We start from the raw sequence: 15,030 nt of genomic DNA on the forward strand, positions 1-15,030 counted from the left end.
CTGAGGTAATCATATACTTCTAGGAGTCTTGATTCTTAATCAGAAGTCTTAGAAGCTTTTAAGTAATTCATCTTTGTCTTAAAAAAGAAAAGTCTTCCCTACTCCCAACTGTCAACTTCTCATATTTGTCCAGGTTCTGATACACTAGGTGAGGTTGAATGAAGGGAACAGCAAGATAGGAAAGAAAAATCTTGGGAGGGAAAAGAATCCAGTCCTGTCTCAGACCCTCAAATCCCTAGATACCACTTGTCTATCCCCTGATCTATCACCTTCTACCTATTTATATCCTTATATTCATTTTTAAACTAATCTCCCAAAAAGAACTTGAGTTCTCTTCACTTTCAGGGTAAAAGGATGGGATAGCTTTCAAAGGTGAAATGTATGCCCAGTTATCACTATAGGTATTCCACATCTTCTTTGGATTACTGAAACTAAAACTTGAATCAACATGGCCAAAAGCACTTGCATAAGATAGTGATGCCAACTCCACAGAATGGCAGTCTATGACTGAGTACTGTGTTCATGAGACTAGACTTCTTGATTCAGAGACCACATAGGTCAGTACTTACTTCTCTGTCCCATTTTCAGACTGCACTCTCAGTTCTGACCAGTATGTATTTAAGACACATGCCATTGCTCTCACTATTGCTCAGGTGGTGGAAATTAACACAGAAAAGCTATGAAAAATGATACCTCTGAAGTAATGCAACATGTACATAAAAATGCAACATGGGTAAGCACAATACAAAATTGTGCATTCGATATAATCTCAACTAATTTTAAGTCAGAAAAACAGAATCCACTCTATGTATTCCAGGTTTAACAGTTCTAATATAGAATTAGGGACATCCATAACTTTTAGAAAAGTTCTGTAACTTTTGGGTTGGGGGAACAGAGGTCAGGGAAGCTGCCACTGGAGATTTGAGCCCAAAACTTGGAGGCAGCTGGTCCTCAACAGGTTAGAAGAAGCTCTCACATCAGCCCATGCATTTGACTGCAAGTGTCTCAAGAGAGTAATGACTTTTTCACCCTTACCTTCCATACCTCATGTTCTTTCAGAGCAGGCTCTAACTGAGAACCCTGGGGATAAGTTCCAAACTTCTTTTCTGCAATTACTGGGAGACTTTAAAAGTGAGTGGTTGGGATGGCAAGTTTATAATTCTCAGGTTGGCACATCTATGTAAAAATATGCATAGCAAAAAGTTCATAAACAACTGTACAAAAGAAGGGGTACCTGGCCAGCTCAGTTGGTGGAGCACGTGACACTTGATTTTGGGGTTGTGAGTTCAGGCCTCATGTTGGGTGTAGAGATTACTTAAAAATAAAATCTTAAAAAAGAAAAAAAAGAATTATACCAAAATGCTGAGCAATTATCTGTGATGGTAGAATTTACGAATGATGTTTTTCCTACTCTTTTCTTATACCTTTCTATACTTCCTATAATAAGTATCTGTTTTATAAATAGGAAATTACTTAAAATTTGCTAAGAGAGTAGAACTTAAATATTCTCAATAATAATGATGTAATAAAAATGGATAACATTGGTCACGGAAGAAATAAATCAGAAGAATGTAAATTGATGAGTAGAAATCCATTATAATCACTGGAAAAGTATTGATAATGTATGTAAATTTGTATAGACCCATTTCATTGCATGCTATAGATGTTTCAGAAACAATTTGTTCTTAGTCTGGATCAGTATCTTTTTTTATTCAGTCAAAATATGTAAAAACACTAGCTCTATTTACTATTTATGGAGCCTTGGTGAATTCTATAGTAAAATGAATAATCATCTTTAAATGTTGGGGTGGAAAGAGCCTTGCTTTTCATATGATTGGATATGCCTAAACATAATTAGGATAGTATTGTCATATATCATCACAGTAGAATTAGTTTTCTTTATCCCATTTTTAAAAGCTTGCTATCTATTTATTATTAGAAATATGCTATAAATGTATAATAAATATGTTCAATGAAAAATCTTATTTATTCTATAAGTAAAACATATTATTCATTATCTATTTATTTGGTTTTTGTTTTACTGCCTTTCTTTTTCTGAAAGCATGTAGGTAAGTTAATTTTATGTTTTTCCTTCAGAAGTAAATTTTCTTCTTTCAGTGCCCAAAATAGTGTTTTGCACATAGTGACTACTGAGAAAATAGTCATTAATGTAATGGGGAAAAGTCATGTTTCCCATTCGAGACAATACATTTAATTAAATGAATTACTTTTGTACAATTAATTAGCTTTTAGGCAGATAATAATTCAGTTTAGATAAGATATCCAGGTAAAACCTCACTGGGAAGGTGACATTTTAATTAGGTTCTAAAGGAAGTAAATAAGGAGCCGTGTGGGTATTTCAGGCAATAACATGCCAGGCAGCAGGAACAGCAGGTGCAAAGGTCCTAAGGCAGGAGCATGCCAGTGTGTTTGAGGAATAGTGAGAAGGTCAGTATTGATGCCAAGGTTTGGAGCTAAACAGAAAAAGTTAAAAAATAAAATAAAATAAACAGAAAAAGTTGCCATCAAATAGAGAAGACTGGTCATAGCAGGTTGTTTGAGATGCTATTAGGCAGCTTAGTAGACAGAATGAGTCTGGGGTTACAAATAGGAGAGTAGCTAATATATGCCAGTACTGAAGCTGTGAGCTTGGATGAGATCACCCAGAAACTGAGCATAGTTGGGAAAAAAATCCAAGCTTTGAACCCTGGGCCTGAGCATGAAAATGGATGACAGTAAATATCCTTGAGGTTAGAATAAACATTTTCCAACTGCAATTGCAAACCTGATAAAATATTTTAGAAACTGTAATTTGAAACAGACCATGTATTTTCTTGGAATAAATGAACTTAATTAAAGCAAAAGTTTTTAAACAAATACGCTAAATATTTAACACCCAGATCGAATTGCTTTTTGTCAATAAAAGTAGGTAAAATTCAATATAAATCAGTTTTAGGAAGTTTTTTTTTTTTTTTTTGGAAGTTTTTCTTATTCTTAAAGTAAAATGGAAGAAATCATGGCATTGTTTTGTGATATATATGTTAATGCCCTCAAAACACTTCTCAATGGGGATTGGGGTGATAGTTAAGCACAATTCTTTGTATCAGCTGCCTAACCTTGTCACTTTTTCTATGAATAGTATTGAGACTTTGTCTACACTGTCCTTTTGATCCAATATCTCAATCAAATCAATTCTGTGGGGGCAGGGGGAGAAGGTCAAATGAATATTTTGACTGAATTACATAATTGCTTGACTAGGTAATTGGTCATCTTAGTGTAATGAATAATCTGAACCACTGCACAGAACTAGCTTCTTGTCTAGTACTCAAACTGTTCTTTTATATTACAATTGGGCGTTTTAGTTGTGGCTAATACTTTTGTAACAATGTGGGTAACCCAACTGCATTTAAAAAAAAGATATGCTTAATAAAGGTAAGAATGAAAGGGACTATGAAAAATTTTAGTGGAAAAGATCGAGAAAGTGCCTTCCTCACAATCACTAACATTTACTTTAGTTTCCTTTAGGTCAAATCAAACTCTGGGAGGCTAACGTTGAAGAGGTTGACAGATCCTGTGATTCAGATGAAGATTATGAAGCCAGTGGAAGAAGTCTGTTATCCACACATTACACCATCGTGATCCACCCGAAAGACCAAGGTCCAACTTACCTCCTAATTGGATCCAAGCATGAAAAGGTACCTAAGGGCTTACTGGTTGGTTTTGAATGATGTGCATTGGTGTCATTAAGTACCGGTAATAATTATCAAATCAGTTTTATGTACATGAAGAAGAGAACTTTGTTAAAGACCTTTAGCTCTATTTTCAGAGATTCTTCATGTCCCTGGAAACTAGCCTTGTTCACATGTATCATTTTTCTGTCCTCTCCTTAAAAGTGATCTCAAGGCTGAAATTATTACATGAAGCTGGAAGACAAAGAGACCTTAGTTCAAAATGTGAATTTCTTAGACTAGGTATTTTGGGGTGGTTCTAAGGCCTCCTTCTTATATTTTTGACTCATTTGCAACAAAATTTTGGTTTAGATACAATTGAAAATGAATTATTATATGTATTATATGTATTATAATAAGCAAACAATATAAAAAGTTAATATAAAATAAAAATATAAACTGTGATAAAAGAGGCATCACAAATTAAGGGGGAGGTAATGGATAATTCAATACATAGTATGGTATGATCATTATATATTGAGGACATTGGCTATTTAGGAAAACAGTTTAGTTTTTTATCTCCCACATATAGCAAAATAGTTCTAAATGAATTTAAAGAGTTAAATGAGATTATTTTTTTTCTATTCTCTGAATAGAAAGTACTTTATGAAAAGAAAAAGCAATGTAAGAAATCACGGTAGAAATGGGTGATAGATTTGACTATAAAAAATTGAGGGGCACCTGGGTGGCTCAGTCGGTTAAGCATCTGCCTTCAGCTCAGGTCATGATCCTGGGGTTTAGGGATTGAGCCCTGTGTCATTGGGCTCCCTGCTCAATGGGAAGTCTGCTTCTCCCTCTCCCTCTGACCCTCCACCGTGCTCGTACTCTCTCTCTCTCTCAAATGAATTTTAAAAAAAAATGTTTTAAATGAAAATAGTTGTCTATATCAAATAAAATCACAAAAAGAACCAAAAAGATAATATAAAAAATAAAATATTTCATGAATGGTTACTATATCTTTAACATATAAACAACTTTTATAAATTATTCCTTCCTTTTTAAGGCATTATATTGCATTGTATGTATATACCACATTTACTTTATCCATTCATCTGTCAGTGGACATTTAGGCAGCTTCCATGTCTTGGCTATTGTGAATAATGCTGGAAATAAACAAGTGAATACAGATATCTCTTCATGATCCTTATTTCAATTTGTTTGGATACATACTGAGAAGTAGAATTGCTGGATTATAGGATAATTCTATTTTTAGTTTTTTGAGGAGCCTCCATAATGTTTCCCATAGCGACAGCATCAGTTTGTATTCCCACTAGCAGTGGATAAGTGTTCTCTTTTCTCCACATCTTTGCCAGCATTTGTTACTTTTTTAAATAAAAGACATTCTTTTTTTTTTTTTTTTAAAGATTTTATTTATTTTTTTGAGAGAGAGTGCATGAGCAGGGGAAGGGAGAGAGAGAGAAGCAGATTCCCCAGTGAACTAGGAGCCTGATGTGGGACTTGATCCCAGGACTCTGGGATCATGACCTGAGCTGAGGGCAGACTCTTAACCAACTGAGCCAGCCAGGTGTCCCTGGAAAAGCCATTCTAATGAGTTTGAAGTGATATCTTATTAGGGTTTTAATTTGTATTTCCTCAGTGATTGTCAATGTTGAACACTTTTTCATGTTGGCCATTTGCATGTTTTCTTTAGAGAAATGTCATTCAGTTCCTTTGCCCATTTTTTTTCTTTTGCTCATTTTTTAGTTGAGCTACTTGTTTTTTTACTATTGAGTTGTAGGAATTCCTTATGTATTTTGGATATTAACCCTTTATCAGATAAATGGTTTGCAAAATATTTTCTCACATTTCATAGGTTGCTTTTTTGTTTTGTTGATTGTTTCCTTTGCTGCACAGAAACATTGACCAAGGTCAATGTCCAGAAGCCTTGTCACTATTTTTTTTTCCAGGACTTTTGTGTTTTCAGGTCTTAGATTAAGTCTTTATTCCATTTTGAGTTGATTTTTATGTGTGATGTAAAATAAGGGCCCAATTTCATTCATTTAAATGGGATATCCAGTTTTTCTAACACTATTTATTTATTTATTTATTTATTTATTTATTTATTTAAAATTTTATTTATTTATTCATGAGAGACACAGAGAGAGAGAATGGCAGAGACATAGGCAGAGGGAGAAGCAGGCTCCATGTAGAAACCCTGATGTGGGACTCAACCTGGAGTCTCCAGGATCACGCCCTGAGCCAAAGGCAGATGCTCAACTGCTAAGCCACCCAGGCGTCCCACTAACACCATTTGTTGAAGAGACTATCCTTTCCCCATTGTGTATTCTTGGCACTCTTACAAAAGATAAGTTGACCAGTTTTGCATGGGTTTATTTCTAGGCTCTCTGATCCATCGGCCTATATGTGTGTTTTCATGTCAGTACATGATTATTGTATTGACAATAGCTGTTTGATTATTGTACCTTTGTAATGTATTTTGAATCAGGAAGTGTGATGCCTCCAGCTTTGTTCTTTTTGCTCAAAATTGCTTTGGCTACTCAGGGTGTCTTGTGATTCCTTAGGATTGGTCTTTCTACTTCTGTAAAAAATGCTGTTGGGATTTTGATAGGAATTGCACTGCATCTGGAGGTGCTTTCGGTTGTATGGACATGTTAAAAATACTCTACCAATCCATGAACACTAAATGTATTTGTGTCTGCTTTAATTTATTTCATCAGTGTTTTATAGTTTTTGATGTCTAAGTCTTTCACCTAGTTTGTCAGGCTTATTCCTAATATTTCATTCTTTTTGATGCCATTGTAAATAAGATCATTTTCTTCATTTCCCTTTTAGAGAATTCATTATTGGTATATAGAAATGCAACTGACTTATGTATGTTGATTTTGTATCCTACAACTTTGCTGAATTCACTTCTTAGTTCTAACAAGAAATGTGGAGTTTCTAGAGTTTCTTATGTATAAGATCGTGTCATTGGCAAAGACAGATAATTTTACTTCTTCCTTCCCAATTTGGATGCTTTTTACTTCTTTTTCTTACCCTATTGCCCTGGCCAGGACTTCCAGTGCTATATTGAGTAGAAGTAGCAAGAGTGGTCATCCTTACTTTATTCTAGATCTTAAAGGAAAAGCTTTCAGTTTTTCACCATTGAGTATGATATTAACTATGGGCTTTTCTTATATGGCCTTTATTGTGTTGAGGTAAGTTCTTTCTGGGTATTATTTTCTTCTTTAAATTCTCTGGATTTAAGAAAAAATTAAAAAAATAAATTCTCTGGATTTCCCAAGTATCTTATATGTGTTATTTATATGTATTGGGAATCAGATTTTATTATTTTTTTTAAAAGGTTTTATTTATTTATTAATGAGAGACACACAGAAAGAGACAGAGACACAGGCAGAGGGAGGAGAAGCAGGCTCCATGCAAGGAGTCTGATGTGGAACTCGATCCCCAAAATCCAGGATCACACCCTGAGCCAAAGGCAAATACTCAACCGATGAGCCACGCAGGTGTCCTGGGAATCAGATTTTAAATTTGATAGACTTTATTATCTTAAAAGAATATGAATTGTTTGTATTTATTCTCATCTTTCAACCTTGTACTAACTTCCTTAATTTTATCATGCTTTCCTAAGAAACAGTTATAGAATGCAATAAAAAATGTGAGCAGTGGGAAGAGGCACTATGAGTATAATTCAAGTGAGCCTGCTTCAGAACTGTTTGACTAGGTGGCTTTGGGTTATTATTTTAAAATTAAAGAATTTTTTCAGTGTCAAAGCTTTCCACTGTTTATACAAGTTGTTTTTTTCTTTAAGTCATCACAAATTATATCTTAGTTAAATCTCTAATAATGTGTTTTGACTTGAAGGACACTTGGCTTTATCATCTGACTGTTGCAGCAGGAAGTAACAATGTTAATGTTGGATCAGAATTTGAACAACTCGTTTGCAAACTGCTCAATATTGAAGGAGAACCTTGTAAGTTCACAACATATGAGGTTTTATGATTTATGAGATGGACCCAGGCCCCTTAGCCTAATGGAATTTTCACTTCGTGAGTGCCTGTTTCCCTGTAATTTACCTATCATTTCGTTGGCTTTGTTTGTTGTGGGCCAAGTTTCTCACGGTAGTTCTTAGGCTCCACAGACACCATCATTCCCTGATATGCTATGTCCTGTAACCTTTCTGTCTTTGCTCACATTACTCCTTCTGTCTGAAACTTCCTCCTTCCTTCACATTTCTCACTAACCTGCTAAAATCCTACTTAAATTAGGAACTCCTGCTGCCAGCAGGCCTACTCCACATCAGGATCTGGCTCATAAAAGGCACTTAAAAATGTTGAAAGTATGCACTCTGCATTTAACTCCTTTATAGCATTTGTTGCTTCGCATTGAAATTATTATTTTTTTTATTGCTCAGGTGTCCCCACTGAGAGTATAGATTCTATGCTATGCTTTACATAATACAGAGATCCTATTTGCAGTATCTAGCATAGGAATTTAATAAATGTTGATTTTAGGAAAGACTTCAAGTTTATCTTTCAGTCTCCTTCTTTGGCTTCTCTTCTCTCTCACCTCCTTCTTCTCAGAGGCATCTTCTACCTGGGTCACCAGTCTTTAGCACATTTCAGCAATGTGATAGTGCCATGGTAGACTTGCCTCAGCCTAGAATATGGGGACCAAACTCTCCTAGATTTAGTTTATCCAAAACAGAAACATGAAGATCGCAAATAAGATAATGTTGTTGAAGGTTTTTCGTGACCTGTATGACTTAAGGTTGTGAGTCAGGACTGAATGACTTATTTCTAGAGGGCTAATTAATGGGAGGGCAAAATAAGTGATTCTTCTGTTTTCTGTTCACATTTTATTATGTATTTAGCTTCTCAGATATGGAGACACCCTACCTTGTGTCACAGCAAAGAAGGAATCATTTCCCCACTGACAACACTACCTTCTGAAGCTCTACAGACAGAAGCTATTAAATTATTTAAGGTAAAACTTTATATGGGTTTATATGTTGTTCAAAATTTTGTTGGAAAAAATAAAAGTAAATAATTTAGGTTATAAAGTTTCACTCTCTCCCCAAAAATTCTAAATGTGAACATCATCATTGTTTTTGTTATTAAGAAAACCTACTAAAATAAAATTAGGTGAATTTAATGTGCTTTCTGAGTGGAGATTTGGGATTTACTTAAATAAACTCTGAGTGGTTTGGGGAGTATAAAACATTTAATATCAGAAGAATCATTTTCCTTTCAGCATCTCAAAAGGAGGGATTTCTCATATCACACCTACCTTAGTGTTGGAGGAGAGGTGTCAACATCCTCCTTCTTGTCTAGTGCTGTTCTCCAATCCATATTACTCAACAGCTATTATAAATCCCTAATCACTTGGAACTTACCATTCCATTATATCACTCTTTATCCCCTCATCTCTGTCATCAGTCATTTTCTGGTAACTCTTCAAATTTCGTTAAGGATTTTGGCTCCCAATTCACACTCTTTCTTTCAACCTCAACTTTTGCCATTATGTTGAATGATTTTATTATCACTTCACTCACCAGTGCCATGGTCTTAAGATTCCTGACCTTCTTAATGCCAGTAAGCTTCACCTGTAGTCAACTTCACCTTCCCATTCTCCATGTCCACATCCTGACCCCACCATTCCTTATACCACCTCTAAAAACTTATGTTCTAATATCTCATTCTATAACCATAATCTCTTAGCCTTCGAGTTTCCTTATTTTCTTATTCTTCCATTTTTCATCCTAAAACCCTTGTTTTGAGCCATTTATTTTCTTTGGGATCAAGAGAAAGCATGGTAATTGTCTCTTGGCTTTTCTTCCTTCTTTATCCAGTCTAGATGGCTTTCATTAATACTCAGTTCCTTGGGACCCATAATTCTGTGCATTCTTCAGCCAAACCCCAACATAGAGCAATACTGCTGTCTTGTCCATTTCCATATTGATCAGATGCACACAGCTAGAGAACATCAAGCAAACATGTATGGACTAGAGCCAATATAAATCCATGGTCTTCATTACTCAGGGCTGACTCCTCTTCTTTTGCTTGTCTTTGGTCACGCACACACACCCCAAACTCCCTATTCAATAATTTTCTCTACAACCAGTTTACCTTCTATTTCATTGAAAAAAGAGAGCATCAGACATGAATACCTCAAATCTCTCTTCCTGACATACATTCTTTAATTTATTTTCTTTTTCTTCCTTTCTTCCTGTCTCAGAATCTTATGTACCTTCTGTGGATTCAGGTCTTGACTCCATATCAGACCAATTTGCCCTAGTTTCTGAGTTTCAATTTTTGTCTTTCCTTTGGCTTCTTTTTACCTACATTCCTCCCATCTTAAAAAAATCATCTGTTTATTAGATAATGTAAATCGTTATTAATTTGGGGGTATGATATGGTGGCTATGGAAAAAACCTGTAGCACTTGGAGATCCATACTGAAGTATTTATTGACAAAATAACATGATGTACGTTAAAATATTCCAGAAAAAAAGTGGAAGAGAGTTTAAATTAAACAAGTTGGCAATATGCTAATGATTGTTGACACTGGGTAATGGGTATATGTGTAATGTTACACATTACACTGTGTAACAGTGTCATTACACTGTTCTCTTAATTTTTCCTTGTTTTAAAAATTGCTGTAATAAACATTTTAAAAAATCCTCCTGTAGAATACACAAATACCCCAACCAAGAAAGATTCCATACAGAAATGTTGGAAAATCTGGATGAAGGAATGAACGTTATGACAAAGTATAAATGGCCCAAATTGAATGGAAAATGAAATTTAAATAGGGGAATTGGTCTATCTCTGTAAGAATAAATCATTTCAATCCTGTGTCCCAAAGCATAGAAAAGGAATGAAATTTTACCAATTCTGTTTTTTTCTTTTACTTTTTATTTTGGGAAGTTTCAAACCCATGTAACAGTAGAGAAAATATGAGGTCAAAGCGCTTGTGACCCACTCTACAGGTGTCAGCACATGGCTGGTTTTATTTTTTTTATTTTTTATTTTTTTTCCTGTTGTTGCTTTTTCTTTTTTTTTTTAATAATAAATTTATTTTTTATTGGTGTTCAATTTACCAACATACAGAATAACACCCAGTGCTCATCCCGTCAAGTGCCCCCCTCAGTGCCCATCACCCATTGACCCCCACCCTCCGCCCTCCTCCCCTTCCATCACCCCTAGTTCGTTTCCCAGAGTTAGGAGTCTTTATGTTCTGTCTCCCTTTCTGATATTTCCCACACATTTCTTCTCCCTTCCCTTATATTCCCTTTCACTATAATTTATATTCCCCAAATGAATGAGAACATACAATGTTTGTCCTTCTCCGATTGACTTACTTCACTCAGCATAATACCTTCCAGTTCCATCCACGTTGAAGCAAATGGTGGGTATTTGTCGTGTCTAATGGCTGAGTAATATTCCATTGTATACATAAACCACATCTTCTTTATCCACTCATCTTTCGATGGACACCGAGGCTCCTTCCACAGTTTGGCTATTGTGGACATTGCTGCTATAAACATCGGGGTGCAGGTGTCCTGGCATTTCATTGCATCTGAATCTTTGGGGTAAATCCCCAACAGTGCAATTGCTGGGTTGTAGGGCAGGTCTATTTTTAACTCTTTGAGGAACCTCCACACAGTTTTCCAGAGTGGCTGCACCAGTTCACATTCCCACCACCAGTGTAAGAGGGTTCCCTTTTCTCCGCATCCTCTCCAACATTTGTGGTTTCCTGCCTTGTTAATTTTCCCCATTCTCACTGGTGTGAGGTGGTATCTCATTGTGGTTTTGATTTGTATTTCCCTGATGGCAAGTGATGCAGAGCATTTTCTCATGTGCATGTTGGCCATGTCTGTGTCTTCCTCTGTGAGATTTCTCTTCATGTCTTTTGACATGGCTGGTTTTATCTTCATCTCCCCACTCCCACTGCTCCCCAACACTGGATTACTCTGAAGCACTTCTCAGTCATCATATCACCTGATTCTTTTCATGAACTGTTACTTTGATACCAAAGCCCAGAATAGATTGTACAAAACAGAGCATTTCATGCAAAAACTAATACAATCTTAGTAACAGAAACCAGCATCACTTTAAAAGAATACGAAGTCATGACTAAAAGAGACTTACTCCAAGAAATCAAGGACGGCTAAATATTAAGGTGTCTATTACTTTTATATGTATCAGGTAGACAGTCATCTCCATAGATTGAAAAGGCGTTTGACAAATTCAACATTCATAAAATAATGATAGATACTTCCTTAACACGATGAAATTTAATGGTAGAAATCTTTTTTTCATTGAGCATTTCATGTAATGCTTGGGTGCAGTGCTTTACATTAGAGAGTATATTTATTTGATTATATTCTGTTCTCAGAAGAGGTAAAGACTATCTTTTTTTTTTTTTTAATTTCATTTATTTATTCATGAGAGAGAGAGAGAGAGAGGCAGAGACACAGAGGGGGAAGCAGGCCCCATGCAGGGAGCCTGATGTGGGACTTGATCCCGGGTCTCCAGGATCACACCCTGGGCTGAAGGCGGCGCTAAACCACTGAGCCACCAAGGCTGCCCAAGACTATCTTTTATATATAACAACACGGTAGTTAAAGCCAACCATTGGTGTTTATGAACACTTCCCTTTAATCTTTCTTATATAGATTATATTTAATCAGATTTTGAATGCATTCATTAATGAAACATTTACTGTATCACTATGTGCTGTGTAGAGAACACAAGGATAAATAAGACAGAGGCACTGCTCATATGAATTTTTTTTTAAGATTTTATTTATTTATTTATTTATTTATTTATTTATTTATTTATTTTTAAAGATTTTATTTATTTATCCATGACAGACACAGAGAGAGAGAGAGAGAGAGAGAGGGAGAGAGGGGCAGAAACACAGACAGAGGGAAAACTGGCTCCATGCCGGGAGCCCCACGTGGAACTTGATCCCAGGTCTCCAGGATCACGCCCCAGGCCAAAGGCAGTGCTAAACCACTGAGCCACCCAGGGATTCCCTCTCATATGAAGTTTATAGTCTGGTGGATGATAGATTCACATTCTGTATACTTTTTAAATGAATGCATATTCCACTCTTGGTGGAGTGTTCTATAAATGCCCACTAGGTCATGTTGGTTGACTATTTGTTCAAGTTTTCTAAATCCTTAATGATTTTCTGTCTCCTTGTTCTCTCAATTATTATGAGAAGAATATTGAAATCTCCAACTATATTTGTGTGTTTGTCTATTTCTCCTTGCAATCCTATCAGGTTTTGCTCCACACATTTGGAAGCTGTGTTATTAAGCACATAAATAGTCAGGATTGTTATGTCCTGTAGCAGAACTGACCCCACTGTCATCATAATGACCCTCTCTGTCTCTTGCAGAATTGCTTGCTCTGAAATCTACTTTGTCTGATTTTAATGTTGCCATTCTAGATTTCTCTGGGTAGTGTTATCATAATATATCCTGTTCCATCCTTTTAAAAAAAAACTGTTGCTATGAAGAGAATCAATATAATCCATGCAGAATAAATCTAATCATTTCTCCCCTTGAATATCTCTTTTCTGTTTTAATTCAGACATGCCAGCTTTTTATAAATGCAGCAGTGGACTCCCCTGCGATTGATTACCATATATCTCTAGCCCAGAGTGCTCTGCAAATCTGTCTGACACATCCTGAGCTACAAAATGAAATTTGCTGTCAGCTCATTAAACAGACAAGACGGAGACAGCCACAGAATCAACCAGGACCGCTGCAGGTGTATATTGACACATATACATGCAATTTAAAGTGATGTTGTTTTCCTCACTGTAAGCATGGTACATATTCAATATAGACATTTGAAAAATGCAAAAAGTATGAAAAGGAAAAAATAGCTATTAATATTTTGATATATATTCTTTCCATTTATTTATATATTTATACATTTCCATATAAATATGCATGTGTGTGTATTTATGCACACTCACTGTTTCCACATCACTTGAGCTGCAGTGTGCATACTACTTTTTTAAAAACTGTAGAACATAACATTTCCCCTGTATCCTTCAACATTCTTCAAAAACATGAATGGTGCATTAATATCAATCACTACATATTTAGGTCCTTCCACTCATTTTTCTTTTCTTTTTTTTTTTTTTTTTTCTTTAAAGAGTTTATTTATTCAGGAGAGCCACAGAGAGAGAGGCAGAGTCATAAACACAGGGGGAAGCAGGCTCCCCAGAGTGAGCCTGATACAGGACTCAATCCCAGGACCCCAGGAACACAACCTGAGCCGAAGGCAGATGCTCAACCACTGAGCCACCCAGGCATCCCCCAATCATTTTTCTTATACTAGATACCACTACAGTAGACATCTTTGAACTTAAACCCTGTGCACAAGCCCAGTGAATTTCTTTGAATCCATTTGTAGAATTTCTGTATATTTTCAACAATGTTCAGTGTAATTCTTTTAAACTCCTTCCAGATAAAGAGTGATAGTGATTTAGGATGCATTTCTTTATTAGTGTAGCTGAGTATATTTTCAGGTGGCTTTTGGTCACTGATGTTTACCCTTCAATGAATGCCTATTTTCATCTTTGCTTATACCTCTCTATTAACTGCAGGATGAAACCAGAAAGTTCTTACCCTAGCAAATAGTACTCTCAGGGGTCCAGGTTCCTGGTACTTGAAGCTTATACAGTTTAAGCTTATACTATTACTAACATGTTATTTTATTTTTTGTTAAAGTATATTAATTTCATACATTTTAAAAGAACATAGGATGATGTAAACACAGTCAACAGGGCCTTTCCCAGGTCTTGGAGGGCCCATGCACAAGTGATGTTGGAAGCTTAAGCTTAACCTGCATTGAAGACCCTTCATAATCTAGCTTTAGGGGCCTCTTCTTTCTCCACTTAATTTTATGCATCCTGCATCCAGCATACACTGAAAGAATAAACATATCCCATTCTTCAAACACACCATGCTGTTACATTGTCCTTCACCTTGCATCTGCTATTCTTCCTATTACCTGGATCCCCTGTCTCTCTTCTCACCTGTCGACTTTACAGTTGGCCCAAACAACACTCTCCTGTGAGTTGTTCCCTGACTCCCACAGCAGTTAGTTATTCCCTCCATTTGGTTATACTTTAAAAAAAAGATTATAACATGATATTTGCCATGTTATATTGTAAATTATTGTTAAAATATATAAGGTCTTCTCCTAGGCCATAAATAACTCAAGAAGAGACAGTACATTTTTCTCTTCCTTTTTCATATAACATTTATAAAATGATTGAAGTTATACTTGCTTAATAGAAAATAAATAAAATAG

The 15,030-nt window shown here is 35.7% G+C and overlaps 1 protein-coding gene across 8 annotated transcripts in view; it reads left to right on the forward strand.

Moving 5' to 3' along the window:
- The window catches only part of PLEKHH2 (pleckstrin homology, MyTH4 and FERM domain containing H2), a 110,157-nt gene that overhangs the window by 66,750 nt on the left and 28,377 nt on the right, over positions 1–15,030 (forward strand). For all 8 annotated transcript variants that reach the window (XR_012003321.1, XR_012003322.1, XM_072768184.1 and 5 more), the window contains 4 exons: positions 3,516–3,695; positions 7,554–7,662; positions 8,563–8,675; positions 13,294–13,473. Coding sequence is in view for 6 of the 8 variants with exons in the window: in XM_072768184.1 (XP_072624285.1) it covers positions 3,516–3,695; positions 7,554–7,662; positions 8,563–8,675; positions 13,294–13,473 (582 nt within the window). In the remaining 2 variants the exon portion in view is untranslated. The remainder of the gene's footprint in view (positions 1–3,515; positions 3,696–7,553; positions 7,663–8,562; positions 8,676–13,293; positions 13,474–15,030) is intronic.

This window comes from Canis lupus, chromosome 11 (assembly GCF_048164855.1).
Source record: "Canis lupus baileyi chromosome 11, mCanLup2.hap1, whole genome shotgun sequence".
NCBI classification, from domain to species: Eukaryota; Metazoa; Chordata; class Mammalia; order Carnivora; family Canidae; genus Canis; species Canis lupus.